At 55.9% G+C, this 17,840-nt stretch overlaps 1 protein-coding gene across 5 annotated transcripts; it reads left to right on the forward strand.

Annotated features, from left to right (window-relative positions):
* Window positions 1-7,859: 7,859 nt before the first annotated feature.
* KLC2 (kinesin light chain 2) lies at window positions 7,860-17,499 on the forward strand. Of its 5 annotated transcripts, none has more exons than XM_032489890.1 (16): window positions 7,860-7,990; window positions 8,712-8,950; window positions 11,383-11,613; window positions 11,726-11,795; window positions 12,459-12,681; window positions 13,313-13,400; window positions 13,517-13,618; window positions 13,715-13,888; window positions 13,978-14,077; window positions 14,724-14,773; window positions 14,884-14,951; window positions 15,380-15,488; window positions 15,597-15,755; window positions 15,832-15,956; window positions 16,149-16,206; window positions 16,546-17,499. In XM_032489890.1, the coding sequence occupies exons 2-16, from the start codon at window positions 8,723-8,725 to the stop codon at window positions 16,627-16,629; spliced, it is 1,869 nt and encodes a 622-aa protein (XP_032345781.1). In that variant the 5' UTR covers window positions 7,860-7,990; window positions 8,712-8,722; the 3' UTR covers window positions 16,630-17,499. The 5 variants fall into 5 exon arrangements, with proteins under 5 accessions (XP_032345781.1, XP_032345780.1, XP_032345779.1 ...); XM_032489889.1 differs by having other exon boundaries at window positions 7,860-7,980; window positions 8,675-8,950; XM_032489888.1 differs by having other exon boundaries at window positions 7,866-7,990; window positions 8,675-8,950.
* The last annotated feature ends 341 nt before the right edge of the window (window positions 17,500-17,840 follow it).

Here is a 17,840-nt window from a genome sequence, read left to right on the forward strand (position 1 = left end):
ACAATAGCCAGAGAAAGCCTTTTAAAACGTTAAGTAGATCGCATTAAATTACTGATCCAAACTGTCCAATGGCTTCCCATTCCACTAAGAATATAATCCAAGGCCCTTCTCATAACCTATAAGTCCTCCCTGATCTGCCCTCCCTGGAGCAGCCTGATCTTACCTTCTCTCACTCTGCACCTTGATCACTGGCCTCCTCTACATTCCCCAGACACCCCGGGCACATCCTGCCTCAGGACCTTTGCACAAGCCATCCCCCCTGCCCATCCTGCTCCTGCCCTTTTGTCCACGTGTCTTGCTCCCTCACTCTAGTCTTGGCTTAAATGTCACCTCAGAGAGGCCTTCCCTGTTCAACCTGTCTAAAATAGCACCTTCCTTTTCTCTCACCCTTCATTTTTCTTATTGGCACTTCCCACTCCCTGGCATTTAATTATTGTCTCTCATTGTCATTAGAATATAAGTTCCTAGAAAACAGGAACTTAATTTTTTTTCCTCTGCTCTATCCTTGGCACCCAGGAGACCGTTTAGCTCATCTTAGCTAAACAGTACATATTTGCTGACAGAATGAATGAGAAGCCTTTGTGGTGCTGGAATGTACAAGGTCCTTAATACACAACTTGCCTCTCAGACACTTTGATGCCTCAGCCCCAAAGGACACCCGAATTTTCTCATATGCGTGGAGTAGGAAGGCAGACTCTTAATCTGAGCAGAGAGGAGGGTGAGGTTCCCAGGATTTGAAATGCGAGGCAGCTCAGGTGGACGATGTCCCCCGGGGACAGCTTGGCCAGTCACTGCCGGGGAAGGCCGGACCAGAGCCGAGCGGCCCGTGGGGCTGCCAGAGACAGAAACATTCTCTACAGGTGAAGGGGTGGCATTTGGTGCCAAAGGTAGAAGAATTCCTAGCTGTCCCTACACACCAACTCCAGCTTGGTTCTATTTTTAATTTAAATAAACTATTTTAGAATAGTTTTAGATTCACAGAAACGTTGCAAATATAGAACCAGGAGTTGCCATTCACCCCTCACTCACTTGCCTCTGTTGTTAACGTGTTACATCAGTGTCCACGTTCGTCTAATGATCAGGACTAACTAAAGTCCATATTTGACTCAGATTCCTTACTTTTTCCCTAATGTCTTTTCTCCATTCCAGAATCCCATCCAAGACACCACACTCCGTCTAGTCCTTTGGACCGTGACATTCTCTTAGACTTTCCCTGTTTTGGTGACATTGACAGTTTTGAGGAGTCCTGGTCAGGAATTTTGTAGGATGCCCCCAGATCAGGACTTGTCAGCGCATCCTATAGAGAGTACATGCCATCGTCAGGGCATGACATCCCCAACGATGTGAGCCTTGATGACCTGGCTGAGACGGTGATATCAATGTCACCCTCTTTCCAAACTGTGCTCTTCGGAAGGAAGTCACCAGGCACAGCCCACCCTTAGGGAGTGAGGAGTTTTCCCTTCATTACCCAGAATTCTTCTGTCCAGCAGACCTCAGATGGGTGTTTGCAACTGCTACATTTTTCCTCACCCACTGCTGTGTCTAAGCACGGATGGCGGGGGTTGCCCTTTCAGGTCACCTGCGGGCATTTTCTTTTAGCCAGGCCGCTCCAAGTGCTTCTCAGGGCTTATTTCACTGAATCCTTAGAGCAGCCCTAGGAAATCGATTCGGCTGATACTTCCTTTTTACCCAGGAGGAAGCCAGAAATCAGAGAGCCTTGTCTCCCAACTCTCATTCTTTTATTTGAGTTGAATGCTCCCAGGCATCTCAAACCCTCATACAGCCAAAACACAACTCTTGACTTCCCTCCATCCCCCACAGTCTTAGTAGCATCAGCATCCATCGTATTACTCAAGCCAGAAGCCAACAAGTCATCTCAGGTCATCTCAGCAACTGCTGTCCATTCTGCCTCCCCAGCGCGGATCCCAAGGTGAGCCCAGAGCACCTCCCTCCCAGGTTAGAGTCCTTCAGGGCTTCCTGATGCCGTTGAGCACAGCCACCCAACCCCCAGTCAGTCGCCTGCGTGCCCACCCCACCCCTTTGCTACCTCTCTAGCTTCATGTCAAGTTGCCCCCCTCCCCGCTCCCAGGGCTCACCACCCTCAGGCCACACCTGATCTTTCAGTAACCAGATCCCTCCTCCTCGCACAGGGGCCCCACTTTACCTGCTCTCCCCACCCCACAGAGCATTCCCCTTTCCTTTGGAGGGTAGCGCACATGTCACCTCCTCAGAGAAGTCTTCCCAACCACCCTGGCCACAACCCTGTTGTGATCTCTGCCTCAGCCCTTTCTTCAGTGGGGACATCCGCTGTCACCTGCAGGAAATGTCTTTACCAGGTTAGCATGAGCTCCAGGAGGGCAGGCACAGGGGCTGCCTAATGGCTGTGCCTCAACCCCCATCACGTGGGCATATGGCAAACGCTCAAAGGCTAGACAAAGGGGTGAGCTGGGGTGAGCCCAACCTTGACCAACACACCCAGACTGAGCCAGATCTCTAACTTAGGTCATCAGACTCCAGACCATCTCTCAAGGTCCTACTCACATCCCGACTTCCCAATCATCCAGCTGCCCTAGTGTATTAAGTTCCTGCTGTGGGCCAGTTCCTGTCCTAGGTGTGATGACACGTGGATGAATACAGGGCTGTGTCCTTACCTATACGGAAACTCTGAGCCTAGTCAGGGAGACAGACAAATAGACAATTGCCACACGGCATGAAAGTTTGCTTGAGAGCACACAGGAGGGGCAGCTAATCCAGCCTGGAATGGGTGTCCAAGAAGATGTCTCAAAGGAGATGATGTCTGAGCAAAAGATGCCTGACATGATGGATGTTCTGTTACAGGAAATAGCAAAAACTAGAGATAAGAGAGAGTCTGGCCTATTCTGAGACTCACACATGGTTACGGTGTGGCTGAAAAACAATGGCGAGTGGAATGGTGGGTGACAGGCCAGAAGAGAAGTGGTTGGGGCACTGAAGAGCTTGCAGATAGTATTACTACTCCGTGCTGTGCATTTCACCCTGAGAGCAATGGGAGCCAATCAACGGTTTTAGGTAGAAAGGTGAGATGATGGAATTTAGAAAGAACATTTTGCTACAACATGTTGGAAGAAATAAGACTGAAGACCAGATGAGTTCGAAGGGTGTTACAGTAACTTAGACAGGATGTGATGAAGACATAGACTAAGGGTAGAAGAGGTGGAAGAAAGTGGAGACTTGAGTCCTATTTAAGAGGCAGAATCAACAGGCGCAGGTAACTGGTTAGAAAACAGGATTGAAGGAGAGAGCTGAGAGTGGGGACTGGCCCCCCCGTTGGGTGAATGGGCAGATGGTGGAGCATCGCTGGAGGAGATCCGGGTGGGAGATGGTGGGTTTAGGGCAAAGGTGGGGGGGTGTGCTCTTCAGAGGTGGGCGTCCAGCTGGAGTTGAATATGTAGGTCTGGATGGAGCTCAGGGGAGTTCTCTGGACTGGATGAGGAGCTGGGCATCCTTAACTATAGAAGAGCCGACCCCAGGGAGAGGGTGAGATCACTCCCAGCCAGGCTGAGCTTCCTCTGTCCAGACCATGTGCCGCACCTATTGCCAGCACCAAACATCTTAGCACCTGTTACATTCAGACTCCCCTTTCTTTTTGCCTCATTTGTTGCTCACTTTCATTCTGAATGTGTTTTCTCTCCAGTGACACCGTAAGCAGAGACTGCCCTATATTTCATTTTTTTTTCTTTGCTCTTCATTCACTAGCACCGGGTCTGTCAACTAGTAAGCTTGATGATGATGATAAATAACTACTAGTAAGAGTGTCTGTGATGTACAAGGCGTAATGCTAAGATCTTAACTCTGCTATTTTGTTCCATTCTCTCGAGGACTCAACGAGGTAGGTATTAGGAACTTCATTTTACAGATGAAGAAATGGAGGAAGTAAGAGTGCATGCAGAAAGCTCCCCAGCTGGCAAATGGAGAAACATGGCTCTGAACTTGGCTGAGTCTGCCCCTCAAAGCCCTTGTGCCTCCAGCTGAGCAGGACAGGGACCCCTCTGATCTGGCTGGGAAGCCACAAGGAAAGTAGGGTGCAGATTTACCATGTGGCTGCCAGGACAGAAACCAGGACTCTCAGGGGAGCTTGATTCTTGGCTCAATGGCAGAAAAACTGTCAACCAGAGGTATCCACGGGAGACCAAGCCCCTCAGGAAGTGATGAGCTGCCCATCACGTGGGGGAGACATGGTCTTTAAGGAACCTCCAAACTTGAGCCCTTCTGGATGAATCCGCTGACATTTCAAAGGGAATGATACGCTTGGCAAAAATGCACCCCCACCACTCCTTCAAAGAAAAGGAATGAAGCTAGCCAAAGAAAAAAGATTCACTTAAGAAAGCAGATTTCAGTGGGATGAGTGCATCCAGGGATCCAAGGAAAAGGGGTGGGAGCAGTGGGAGTGATTTTCAGGCAGAGAACAATATTCAAAGTAGCAAGAACAACTATCCCAGACATGGGTTGGGGGGTAGGGTGGGGGCAAGCTGATGAGCTCTGTGGAAGATGGCATAAGGAGCTGAATCACCATCGGGCATGGACTCCTTCCTCTCCTCCCCATTAACTGAGCACCCAACGGCAGCCTGGCACCAGACCAGCAGTGGTGAGGGGAGCACGGAACAGAGCAGGACGAAGTAACAGTCCCTTTCCTTGGGAAACGCACAGTATAATCCTCAGAGACAAGATAAAAAGCTGAGTGGCTGCAAAGATTGAACACATGCAAGGTTATGAACTGAAAGCAAGATAAGAGCCAGAGAACCCGGCAGGGAAGCCAGCCTTCCCTTCACCCAGCACGCAGGGAGGAGCAGGGCCAGATGCCTAAAGAGAACCACAAAGAAACCAAGGCAGCCTGCAGAGATCTAGCAGAAAGGCTGGAGCAAAAACCCAGCAAAAGTCACAAAGGGAGACTGAAAAATGTTCTTTCCATTTACCCAGAAAAAGGTGATAAAAGGAATGTGCTCCTTTATTAGATGGAGAAAAAGTGCAAGAGGAGAAAGACTCAGGTGTAGGTGTGTTTGCACCTGGGTAGGTGTGGTACCCAGGTACATGGGCCTGTAAACCCACACACGTGGAGGTGTGCGTGTGGCACAGGCATTCAGTGCCTCTGAGGCTGTGTGTTGAGGGTGTGTGGGACTGGGCTTCCTGTGGCTGTGAACAAGCAACTTGACCTCGGTTCTTGTGACCTCTACTCTGTGTGGTCAGTTTCCCCTTCCACGCTGGGACAAAATGGCCTGGAATCTAGATTAAAGAAGGACACAGTGGTCACCTCATGCAGCTGCCTCCCCTCTTTGGGCCTCACTTTCCTTACCTTGAAAACAAAGACATTTAAGCAATGACTTTCAACCCAGGGTGCACATCACAGGCACCATGGAAGTTTTAAAATAGTAAGAGAGGCCCAGGACCCACCCTGGCACCACTGAATTCCAATCTCTAGCAGGAGGCCTTCTAACAAAGTTCCTTCTCAAGATCTTGATTCTGAAACCCAGATTGTTAAGAATACTGGGTTTCCAGACTCCATTTCCTCCCCATGAACTTGCCAGCGAGCTGGGAGTGCAGTGATGGTCTGATGGAGTCTCTGCACAGAGGCAGGCTTATCACATTGCAGCCAGTGTGACTCTGGGAGACAGGGCTGACGTGCAGGCTAGATGACAGACCCTGAATGCAACAGATGCCAACCTTCAGGGCCCTGGAAGAAAACTGACCCAGCGAAACTGACAAGCATAAAAACAAGCTCTGCTCTGATGCAAACAACATAATCAATGGACACAAGAAATAGGTAACAGCAAGTGCTTCCAGGAAGGGGAGCTGCATGACTGAGGACCGCGGTCAGTGAGAGAGAATCACATTTCACCGTAACTTGCATATGCCTTTTGAATTTTGCATCATATGAATGTATAAACTACCTTTAAAAATCACTGGGAAAAAAATCACTGGCAGAAGAATAGGATCAGGGAATAGAACCTGGCTGGATATAACTGGGATGCATGCAATCTAGGGTTTTAGCTGACAAGCTTACCCTGCGCAGATTCAGTGTGCTGGCTGTCAAAGTCAGCCTGACTTTCGGCTTCACGGTGGACAGGTGGTGTGCTTCTTAGGGGGGAGACTGTCCCTCTGTGATCTGTGCCGTTCATTCCCTGCCTGAATTCCTGGGCCCTGGACTGAGCACCACATCCTGAGGCAGTGTCTGGACTGACGTGCTAAACCACACCCAGAAAAGAGGAATTGGGAGGGGGAAGGGTCAGGAAACTGCACAGGAGTGGGTGAAGGGACCAGGATTGCCAGCCCAGGCAGGGGGAACACTGTGGGGGGGGGCAGGGGACCATCACTGTCTCCAAATATCTTCATTGGCAAAAGGGAGTGGACTATCTTTCCTGGGGACAGAGCTTCCGTTTGGTGTGGTTGAGCACTGCAGGCAGGTACTTTGGGGCTATCTAAGGAAAAACTTGCTAACATTTAGAGCCATCTCACAGCAGAATGTAGTGAGCTCCGTGTCACAGGACGTACTTGAGCTGAGGGGATGCTGGACCATCTCTCTGTCAGAGATGACACCGAGAGGATTCTCATATCCACCAGGACACTGAACCTGGTAGAGTCTGAGTCTGAACCCAGCCCGACTCATGAGGAATTCCCCAGATACTTGGGTACCAGTGCCAGGCAGGTTTTGTCTCTCAGGGTGGTTATCCTGCTGTTACCCACTAGGATGTTGACCTGGAAGCAGTGGAAACAGGACCAGGGTAGCCAGCAACCCAGGGCTGCAGAGCACCAGATCAAAACCTGGGCCAGTAGGTGCACCCTTCCGCCTTCTTTAAAAACCAACATTTACTGAGTGCTGCTATGTGGCTGGCCAGGAGCTACTCTGGGAGTGAACAAGACAGGCAGATCTTGGCCTGCATTCTGGGGAGGAGAAAGAAACTGACAAAGAAAATGTTAGAAGCAATAAATGCTACAGAGAGAATTGAATGGGTGCATGTGATGGGCTGGAGGGCTGCTCTACATAGGGGCTGGGAATCAAGGAAGTGCTCTCTGAGGGAGACATCTCATCTGAGCCCCAAATGACATCATCTCCTTGTCTTGATCATCCGACCAAGAGTATACGTTGTGGTTCACCCACAGGGTCATGGGTCTGTTTCAGCCTATGCCTGGCTGCCCTTTGGCTCCCTTTTCTCCCTTAAGGCCAGAAGCCTCCGTCCCTTCTCCCCAAGAAGCAGCCCTAAGATGCCCCGAATCCCCTACAGGGAGGAGGACAGCTCCGAAAGAGCTGGGTGGGGCATAACCAGTCTCTAGAGGCAAATGAATCTGGGGTCTGATCTGGGAGATTCGGACAACAGCAGTGCCCTCTTTATTCGGTCTTTGTAAGCATTAAATGAGTTAAAGCACTTCAGGCATCCAAGCGCCTGGCACATAGTAAACTCTCAGAAAGTAGCAACTATTACAAAAAATGTCAGTAAATGTCAAATGTCCCGCTCTGGACTCCGAGGGGGGCTGAGCCTTCTCCCCCGGCCTCAGTTAGTCCCGCTGCCCTTTCTCGCCGCGGTACAGAGTAAGTTCGGGTGCCCATCCTCCCTAGCGCGTCCACACCCCTGCGTCCTCGGGGAGGGTTACAGCGGAGGCAGCGGAGGCCGCAGAAGCGTGGGAGGCAGCGGTAGAGAACCTACGCCCCGGAGAGCCCACGCCCCGCCCTCGATGACCACGCCCACCACCGTGACCACGCCCCAGATCCTTCCCCCTTGCCTGGAGCAGGCCCAGCCGGCGTGCTCCTTTAAGGCAGCCAGCGGGCGGAGAAGTGTTTCGCTTCCTCCGACGCCGCCAAGGTAGTGGCTTCACCTTTAAGGCAGCGCAGGGACTGCTGGGAAGGCCGGCGGGATGGAGGCGGCGGGACCCGCTCACGGCTGCTGGTCTGGGTGAAGCGGGGCGGGATCCGGAGCCCAAGCGGGAGGCGGGCCCGAACGGGAGGCGTAGGTCCGCACAGGTCGATCAGGCGCGGAAGAGGGGGCTCTGGGTCGGCCTAGGGGTGGGGTCGTCGTGGGCGAGGCCTGGGGCAGGGCCAGGCTCACCCGCGGGGAAGGGGCGCGGTCTTGGGTGGCCGGGGGCGGGAGCTCGGCCTTTCAGGGAAGGGGTCCGCAGAGCGTCTTGCCAGCCTATGGGAGGGGCCGTTGTGGTCGCGGCCTTGGGAGGATGGAGAACCGGAGAACTCAGCTCCTTAGGGGGAAGGTCTTCCCAGAGTCGGCCTGCCCAGGAGGAGGGGCTCAGTGGTTCGGCCGGCCTGCTGGGGAGGGGTCTGCCCGAGGGGGCTGGGGCCATATCTCCCGGAGAAATCAGAATCTCTGCACGAGAGTGAACCCCCTCCCCCACGATTCTCGTAGGACCCGTCCTCAGGCGCGCCCTGCTCTGGCTAAAGGAGTCTCCGGGGAAGCCCCGAGACTGACTCCCCTAAGCCGGCCTAAGCCGGTGGTCTGGGCCGAATCCGGGTCCAGCCTCGCCGGTAGCGCCGCATTGCGTCTCCCCGGCCGAGACGAGCCGGGCGCGCCCCCTGTAGGCCGAGCGCGGGCACGGTGGGGGCTGCTGACTGGGGGACCAGGGCACCCGGGGGACCCAGGCGTCCAGGGACCCTAAGTGTTTACCTAATCCGGGGCGGACGGCGGCTTGGCCCCAGGCCCGGCACCCCCCTGCCCGCCCTCTCGCCTTCACAGGCGGCACGGCCATGGCCACGATGGTGCTTCCTCGGGAGGAGAAGCTGAGCCAGGATGAGATCGTGCTGGGCACCAAGGCCGTCATCCAAGGACTGGAGACCCTGCGCGGGGAGCACCGTGCCCTTCTTGCTCCCCTGGTCGCTCATGAAGCTGGTGAGGCAGAGCCCGGCTCACAGGAGCGCTGTGTCCTTCTGCGCCGCTCCCTGGAGGCAATTGAGCTGGGGCTGGGGGAGGCCCAGGTAGGCGGGTCTGGGGTGCTAAGGTGGGAGGTCATGGAAGGGATGGAGCCTTTCAGAGGAATCCTGGCAATGTAGTAACAGAATCTGAACAGGGAAGCACCTGTGCCCTGGAGCCCCATGGTAGGATCCTAGTAAATATATGTTGAAAAAATGGATGGGCTTTGGAGATGCAGCCTGCCTGGCCCCAGGAGAGCCTGATTATCCTTTAGCCCCCAGGCGGAACCTGTCCCTGGCTTCTCTACTAGGTACCAAAGACTGAAGGCCTAGAAGAACAAAAAATCCTTAGGAAACACCCTACCCCCATTCATTCTTTTATTCATTTGTTAACAGAAAACAATCAGGTGCCTACTATGTGCTAGGCAATATGTCCGGTGCAGGGATACAGGTCCAACAAGGCAGACAAGAGCCCTGCCCTAGTCCAGCAGGAAGAGAGTCAGAAACACACATACATTTGTTCAATATTATGATAAGTTCTCCAAAGAAAAGAACAAGATCTTGTGACAGCTTAGAGTAGGAGGTCTTATCTATTGGTCAGGCAAGACTTCTGAGAAAATGGCATTTAAATTAAGACCTGAGCATCATGCCAGAAAAAGGAGGCAAGTGAGAGGCTGCATGTGCAAAGGTCCTGAGGTAGAAAAGATCTTGTTAAAAAAAGAAAAGATCTTGTTGTGGTGGGAGAATTGCGAGAAGACCTGTCTGACTGGAGCTTCCTGGGGAAAGAGAGAGGGACAGAAGAGGCCTGTGAAGAAGGCAGGGACCAGACCATGCTGTGCCTTCTTAATTTGGGTTTTATTCTCAGGAAATCAGGAAGCCTTTGGCAGGTTTAAGGGACACAGTCTGACTTAGATTTTCAAAACTCTCTGGCTGAGGTGTGGAGAATGAACCATTGTGGGTCAGGGTGGAAGCAGGTAGCAGGTAGTTAGGAAGCCACTGTTGGAATTCGAATGAGAAATGGCTTAGAGTAAAGGGGTAGCCATGAGGGTGGTGAAGAGGGTCCCAGTTCTGGACATTCCGGAGGCAGATCCAGCAGGGCCTAGGGGTAGAATAAGGGAGAGAGAGGAGGGCAGGGTAACTCCCAGGTTTGTGGTTTGAACAAATCAAGGGGAGGAGAGAGACTGGATGGATCAGGAGTTCTGTTTCAGCCTCTTAAGGTGGGACTGCCAAGATGGAGGTGGAGATGTCCAGGAGGCACTGAGGTGGACATGGAGTTAGGCTCTCGGGGAAAGAGGCCTGGCTTACTCAGATCTTGGCTGAGACACTGCCTGGCTCCGTGAATCCTGGGCAGGTGGTATCATCTTGGTTTCCTTGTCTTTAAAATAAGGATTGTGCCATCTGTCATATATACTTCCAGGCTGTTGAGGGATTTTTTTTTTTAAAGCTAGTAGTTGTGAAAACACCTGTCACTGAGGCTTTTGCTAATCAACTGGAAAGCACAGGGTCCCAGACTGCCTGGCCCCTTGGAAGGGCAATGTGCTGGTCATTCACTCCTCTGCCAGTTGACTCCCAGGTACAGAGATGAACACATGGGGGCCCCTCCCAGTGTGCAGGCACCAGCACAGATGGACAACAGGATGGTGTGGAGGGAGGAGGAGGTGCCCTGCTTTCCTGGGGCAGAGGGCGTAAGAGGAAAGAGGCTTCACTGCAGCAATGACCCTGACCATGAAGGATAGTGAAAGGGCAGAGCCTATACAAGGCCTCCAGGCAGGTAGAGCGTGGAAGCTCAGAAAAGTAGTTATGGAGCTTGGGGAGAGGGATAGAGGCTGAGGCTGAGGTCTCTGGATCCCCTTACCTGTCTCTGTGGTTCCCCAGATAATCTGGGGGTTTGGGACACACCTCTTCCCTCTCTGGGAGCTGCAGAAGGGCAGCTCTGGGGCTGCCCTGGACCCTTGACAGAAGCCAGGGTGGGGCCTTTTGGTAGCCCTTTAGCCACAATCAGGATTCTTTAGGAAAGCGCTAGCCCTGGGCCAGGGGCAGTGGTGCAGTGGCTGTGGCTGCAGGGGCTTGAGTACAGCCCCTAGGAGAGATAGAAAGAGAACAGACAGCTCGGGGAAGGGGCAGCACCGCAACTAGTGCTCATCATGATCAGAATGATCGTCCATGTGGAAGACCAGCTGGAGGCCCAGGAAAGGGGATGGACTTTTTGTGAGTCTAGCAGAGCCAGCCTGGGAGCCCAGGGTTCCTGACCCCAGAAGGGAGGTGGAGATCACCAGGCCTCCTGGGTTCAGGTCTCAGACTATGTATGGTCTGTTTGGGGCCCTGGGGCACAACTCTCTTGATGAGAGGAGAACTTTGAGGCCCTCAGTCCTGCAGCTCCTCGCAGGCAGAGCTGGGCCTGGCTCTTCACTGGGTGCCGGTGCCCCAGGAGGCCCAGGCTGCTGTGCAGGCTGCGGGGTGGACAGGGCCCTGACCTTCCGTCCGGCTGGCTGCCACAGGTGATCTTGGCACTGTCCAGCCACCTTGGGGCTGTAGAGTCGGAGAAGCAGAAGCTGCGGGCTCAGGTGCGGCGCCTGGTGCAGGAGAACCAGTGGCTGCGAGAGGAGCTGGCGGGGACACAGCAGAAGCTGCAGCGCAGCGAGCAGGCTGTGGCCCAGCTCGAGGAGGAGAAGCAGCACTTGCTGTTCATGAGCCAGATCCGCAAGCTGGATGAGGACACCTCCCCCAGCGTGAGCCCTGCTACTAGGCCACTGGGCAGGGGGGCCTGGGAGCAGGGAGGGGTGGCGGGGGTGGATGCTGGGCTGCCTCCTTCCCTGATGCTCATCCTGTCTTCCTCCCCAGGAGGAGAAGGGAGATGTCCCCAAAGACTCTCTGGATGACCTCTTCCCCAATGAAGAGGAGCAGAACCCAGGTGTGGAAGAGTAGCTGGCTGGCTCTGGGGGCGGGGAAAGGAGGGCTGTGGAAGCTTCTGGTCCTTGGGACCCAGAGGGCACAAGAAACGGGGTCTGAGTGGCTGCCACGTTCTTTCCTGCCTTGTGTCTGATTATAACATCCCAGCATTAGAGCTTAAAAGGCAGCTTTTACACGTTGCCTCTCATCCCCTCAAGTTTTACGAGGAGCAGGCATCACAGCTCAGAGCTTTGGAGCAGCCCAGCCTGGGTGTGAGCCCTGCTCTGCCACTGTTTGCTCTGTGACCTCTGGTAGAGTTTCTTTCCCTCTCTGAGTATACCGTGAGGGTTAAAGGAGGATGTGTGTGCAGTGCTGAGTGTTGGACCAGCGCTAGCCTTGCTGATCGTGTCAAGTGCATCTTGGAGCCTGCCTTCTGCAGATGAGGAGGCTGAGGCTCGGAAGTTAGGCGACTTGCTCTGGGACGCACAGCTTGAAGTACCGGAGCTGGGACTCTGCCCACTCTTTCTGGGGGGTGACAAGACCCACTCTACAGATGGGGAAACTGAGAGAGGGTTAGTGACTTGCCCAGAGCCACTTTCCAGGTGGGTCAAAGGTATGGCTGGCATGTGCCAGCCCAGCTGAGGGGCCAGTTGGGACATCTGACACCTTGCCCTTGACTTTGCAGCTCCCAGCCCCGGAGGAGGAGATGTAGCTGCCCAGCATGGGGGCTATGAAATCCCGGCACGGCTCCGTACCCTGCACAACCTGGTGATCCAGTACGCCTCCCAGGGCCGCTATGAGGTGGCTGTGCCGCTCTGCAAGCAGGCTCTTGAGGACCTGGAGAAGACATCAGGCCATGACCACCCTGATGTGGCCACCATGCTGAACATCCTGGCGCTGGTCTATCGGTGAGGGCTCCTCTGGTTATGGTCATCCATGGGAGCTCTCTGCTCAAAGGCTCCAGCCCTGGGACACAAATCTTCAGTGACTACGGTGGGCCAGCCTTGGGCTCCACCAGCCAGTTGGGTGACAGCGGGAGGAGGATCTTATCCCCAGAGAGGGCTGAACCTACAGGGTGCCTGGGCTACAGATGTGAGTAAGCCTCGGTCTAGGGGACGAGAAAGGCTTGGACTAACCAGGGAGGGGGCGCCCATGAGGATGCTGGGCTTCTCCAGGCACCAGGGCTTGAGGAGGGCCTTTGGTGAAAGTTGAGTTTGCCCAGGACACGAGAGGGTTGGCAGAAAGAGCAGCATGAGCAAAGGCCCTGGTGAATAGAGGACAGGGGGCACTGGGCACCAGGTGGGGAGGGTGGAATCGGGGGAGTCTGGCCTGTACCCCAGCATGGCATGCCCTTCCTGCTCAAAGCCCCCCTCAGGCTCCTGGAGCACAGGGGCTGACCACATCTCCCCACATCTGGGTTCCACCCCAACACACTCACTTATCAGTAAATAGGGGAGGAGTGAACACAGGGATCCTGGGCCTCCAGGAGGCGGTCATTGGGCAGGAGGAGAACCTTCATTCTGCTCCACCTGCCCCCAGGGACCAGAACAAATACAAGGAGGCTGCCCACCTGCTCAATGATGCCCTGGCCATCCGAGAGAAGACACTGGGCAAGGACCACCCAGCTGTGAGTGAGGGTGGGTGGGAAGTGGGGGCTTCCCCTCACCCCTGCAGCTCCCAGGTCCCAGAGACCCTGCCGAGCAGGGTCCTGGGTCACGGAGCCTCCATTCTCCCACCTCCTAGGTGGCTGCGACACTGAACAACCTGGCGGTCCTGTATGGCAAGCGGGGCAAGTACAAGGAGGCTGAGCCTCTGTGCAAGCGGGCCCTGGAGATCCGGGAGAAGGTGGGCACAGGCAGGGCTGTGCAGGCAGGTGGGCTGGGCAGGCAGGGGACCTCAGCTGGCCCTGAGCCCAGCCACTGGCTTCTGCTCCTGTCCTAGGTTCTGGGCAAGTTCCATCCAGATGTGGCCAAGCAGCTGAGCAACCTGGCCCTGCTGTGCCAGAACCAGGGCAAAGCTGAGGAGGTGGAATATTACTACCGGCGGGCACTGGAGATCTACGCCACATGCCTTGGGCCTGACGACCCCAATGTGGCCAAGACCAAGAACAACCTGGTGTCCTGGGCTTGGGGGGAGGTGGAGGGAGGAAAGGAAAAGGCTCGACTCCTTGCCTCCTGCTCACCCCCTGGTCCCTGCCCCTCCAGGCCTCCTGCTACCTGAAGCAGGGCAAGTACCAGGATGCAGAGACCCTGTACAAGGAGATTCTCACCCGTGCTCACGAGAAGGAGTTTGGCTCTGTCAATGGTGAGCACAGCTGCCCTGTGCCCCAGCTCACCCAGCTTAGGCCCCGTCAGCCATCGGCATCCAGGGCAAATACCTCAGCCGGGCAGGCCTCATGCCTGGGGTCTAGCTGGCTGGTTGGCAGCCACTCCTGTGTGTGCGTGAGCACACACACCCAGTTGATGCAGCCTCTCAGGAGGCAGAACCCACGCAGTACCCTCCCTTTGCAGCCCCATGCTCTTGGCCCAGAGCGTCTTCCCTTTTCTCCACTGGGCAATTCATGCATTCCATGGGGGTCCAGCCCAGACATCTCCCACTCTGGGAAGCCTCCTTCTGGCCCCTAGTGGTCAGTCATTTCCTGCTCTGGAACTCCTCAACCTAGCCCATCATTCAGGCCAAGCATTGTCTCAGGCTGTGGGGTCTGCAGTCCCCAACCTCCTGTCACAAGCCCCTCTAGAACAGGCCTGTGCCACCTTCATCTCTGTTGCAGAGGAGGGTCAGTGATGTTTTGGGTCTGTTTCTTGTTCATTCATTCACTCAGTGAAGCCCAACCCTGGTCCTCCTGGGGTTCCCTTCCCCATGACCTCCCCAGACCCCAGTCCTGTGTCCAGCCCAATCAGGAGAGGCCTACTCTAGTGGTAGCTGATGACAGCCCCCTTTCTTCCCGCAGGGGACAACAAGCCCATCTGGATGCACGCAGAGGAACGGGAGGAGAGCAAGGTAGCTCTGTGGGGCAGGGCTGGGGCGGGTGTCTGTGCAGGGAGGATGAGGCTAGGGAGGTGTAGAGGGGAGGGCCTCCCCCCACCTCTTCTGACCATTTTTTCCCCTAGGATAAGCGCCGGGACAGCACCCCCTATGGGGAATATGGCAGCTGGTACAAGGCCTGTAAAGTAGACAGGTGAGGACAGCGGGGCAGGACCGACCATTGGTAGAGCAGAGAGCAGGAAGATAGCTTCCTGGGTAGGGGCCCCAGCGAGGCTCCACTTCCATACTGCTCAGCCCCAGAACAGACACCTCCTCCCTGTCAGCTCGTCTTTCAAGGCCCAGGTCATAGGCTTCATGTCCCAAGAAGGCCTTTTGTACTGGGACAGCCTGGTTATCTTGCTCCTGGGTTTCCCAGCTTTTAGTCCTGGTGGCAACATCTCACTTAGGACCCTGGGGTGATTCCCCAGGATAGGTGGATCCAGTTGCACCTAGCACAGGGCTCAACACACAAGATTTTGGTTGGCTGAATGGTTCCTCAGGGCCCAGTGTTGACTGGGTGTCAGGATGGTCCCTGGTTCTAGGGAACACGGAGTTTGAGACTCTCCTGCTCCCCGTCCACAGCCCCACGGTCAACACCACCCTGCGCAGCTTGGGGGCCCTGTACCGGCGCCAGGGCAAGCTAGAAGCTGCACACACACTGGAGGACTGTGCCAGCCGCAGCCGCAAGCAGGTAGGGCTCAGGCACGAGGCGTGCGGGCAGGGACCTGCTGTGGCCCTGTGTGGTGTGTGTTTCAGTCAAGGCCCGCTGCTCCACCTGATGGACCCGGTCCTCCCTCAGGGCCTGGACCCTGCAAGCCAGACCAAGGTGGTGGAACTGCTGAAAGATGGCAGTGGTGGGCGGGGAGACCGCCGCAGCAGCCGAGACACACCTGGTGGTGCTGGAGCTCGGTCTGAGTCTGACCTCGAGGAGGCAGGGCCTGCAGCCGAGTGGAGTGGGGTGAGTCTAGGGGCTAGATTGGGCCAGGAGGCTGTGTAGCCAGTGTGGCGAAGAGATGAGCCTCTCCACCCCACAGGACGGCAGTGGTGCCTTGCGGCGCAGCGGCTCCTTTGGGAAGCTCCGAGATGCCCTGAGGCGCAGCAGTGAGATGCTGGTGAAGAAGCTGCAGGGCAGTGGCCCCCAGGAGCCCCCCAACCCCAGGTGAGCCCCCACCCAACAACCTGCCAACCCCAGCTGAGCTCCTGACCCAGGGTGAACTCCCTCCTCTGAAGCTCTACCGCCCGTCAAATCTGTTCCCTTCCCATCAGCCTCCCTCCCCACCCCAACCTGACCCCTTCCCCTATCCTCCTCCAGTTCCACTGTGGGCAAATCCTGACTGTCCTTTTCCCTCAGGATGAAGCGAGCCAGTTCCCTCAACTTCCTCAACAAGAGTGTGGAAGAGCCAGTCCAGGTATGAGTGGGTGGTTGTCAGCACTGGGAAGCTGAGGCCCAGGCCCCAGGGCCCAAGGCCTGCCTGTCCTGTGTACCTGCTGAGCTTCTCCTCAAGCATGTCTGTTCATCCAGCAACACTTCCTGTCTCCATCCCAGGCCTGGCTCTGGGCTGGACACTGGGGAGACAAATGAGGGAAGACCAGCTCCTGCCTGCCAGCAGCCAGTGCCAACATAGTAACTGTGGCGGTGGGTGGGCATGTCAGAGCCCCACGGACTCTGGCTAGTCAGGCGCCTTCAGGCCAGGGAAGCACAAACTGGCAGCAGCACAAGGCTGAGCCACCTGCCCCTCTACCCACAGCCTGGAGGTACAGGCCTCTCTGATAGCCGCACCCTCAGCTCCAGCTCCATGGACCTCTCTCGACGAAGCTCCCTCGTGGGCTAATCCTGAAGGGCAGCCCGTCACCAGAACCTCCACCCGGCACTGTCCCCACCCCAGCCCTGCGCATGGGCCTGCTGCTTGCCCCTCCTGTGTCTCCCAAGGACCCCTGTCTTTTCTGTTCAATCTCAGGGTAACCTCCTCCCTTGTCATCTCAGCCTGAGCGCTGGAGGCTGGGCCTGCCCGCTCCAGTTCTACCCCTTATTTATTCCTTCCAGCAGGGCCCCTCTTCCCTAGGTTCAGGGCCAGCAGGAGGGGCTGGCCAGTGTCTCCCAGGTAGAGACTCAGTGGCCCGCCCTCCGCAGACCCGGAAGCCAAGAACACTAAGCACCTAAGGTCCCTTCAGCACTCCTGCCCTCCCCAGGCCGTTGCTTCTGTATATAGAGAAATAAGTTATTGGCCGCACCCCTCCCCTCAGTCCTCGGTACTATCCGGGCCTCCCCTCACCCCGCCCTTGTCTAGTGGTACCGCCCAGGCCTTAATCACCCCCATTCCGCGCGGTGGTATCTCCCAGGCTCCACATTTCCTGGGGCGGCGCCTCCCAAAAGGGTTCCTCCCGGTCTCTGAGCGCCCTGCCCCGCCATCGCCCTGTGCCCCAGGACGGAGAGCCTGCCCCTTGCCCGTCCTCTCACCGCCGGGCCCTGCCCCACAGCCCGGCCTTATGCACTGCCCCTCCCACCAGGCACGGCCTGACCCCGCCCCGGGCACCGCCCTCAGAGCCGTCCTGCCACGTCTCTTCCCACGCCTGCAGCTTCTTGCGAGGGGCAGTGAGGGCCCGCTGTGGCAGGAGGGGCTGCCCCAGTTAGGGGTGGGGGGCGAGGCGGCCGCTCTCTATTTTCAGATGTTGCTGTAGAAATAAAGACGGTTTGACTCTGAGCTGGGCTTGTTTTGGGACGGAGGCGGAAGGCTCCTAGCGTCTGTAGGTCTCTAGGTTGGGGTTGGGGTCAGGAGAGGCTGCGAGTGAGTGGGGGCGGTGTGTGTGTCTCGCTCATGTCTTGAGCCCAGATGGGCTTCTCCCATCCTGGGATTGTTTGGGCGCCCAAAGGTTCAGGATTTTTTTTCTAACCTCATCTCTGAGGTTCTAGAGACCGCAGGCTTTAGTTGAGCTTTGCTCCTTACCAAGCTGTCTGACCTTGAGCGAGTTACCGAGACTCGATCTTTTCGTCTATAAACCGTGGTTGACACCTTCCTGGGGTTGCGGCTGGGAGTTAGGAGCG

The sequence above is a fragment of the Camelus ferus genome, chromosome 10, assembly GCF_009834535.1.
Source record: "Camelus ferus isolate YT-003-E chromosome 10, BCGSAC_Cfer_1.0, whole genome shotgun sequence".
NCBI lineage: Eukaryota > Metazoa > Chordata > Mammalia > Artiodactyla > Camelidae > Camelus > Camelus ferus.

Excerpts from the sequence above, each read along its gene's own strand:
- KLC2 (XM_032489890.1), top strand. The coding sequence starts at position 8,723 with ATGGCCACGATGGTGCTTCCTCGGGAGGAGAAGCTGAGCCAGGATGAG. Across the intron at positions 13,401-13,516 it reads TGGGCAAGGACCACCCAGCT|GTGGCTGCGACACTGAACAA; the intron begins GTGAGTGAGGGT and ends CCCACCTCCTAG. Across the intron at positions 14,774-14,883 it reads AGGAACGGGAGGAGAGCAAG|GATAAGCGCCGGGACAGCAC; the intron begins GTAGCTCTGTGG and ends TTTTTCCCCTAG.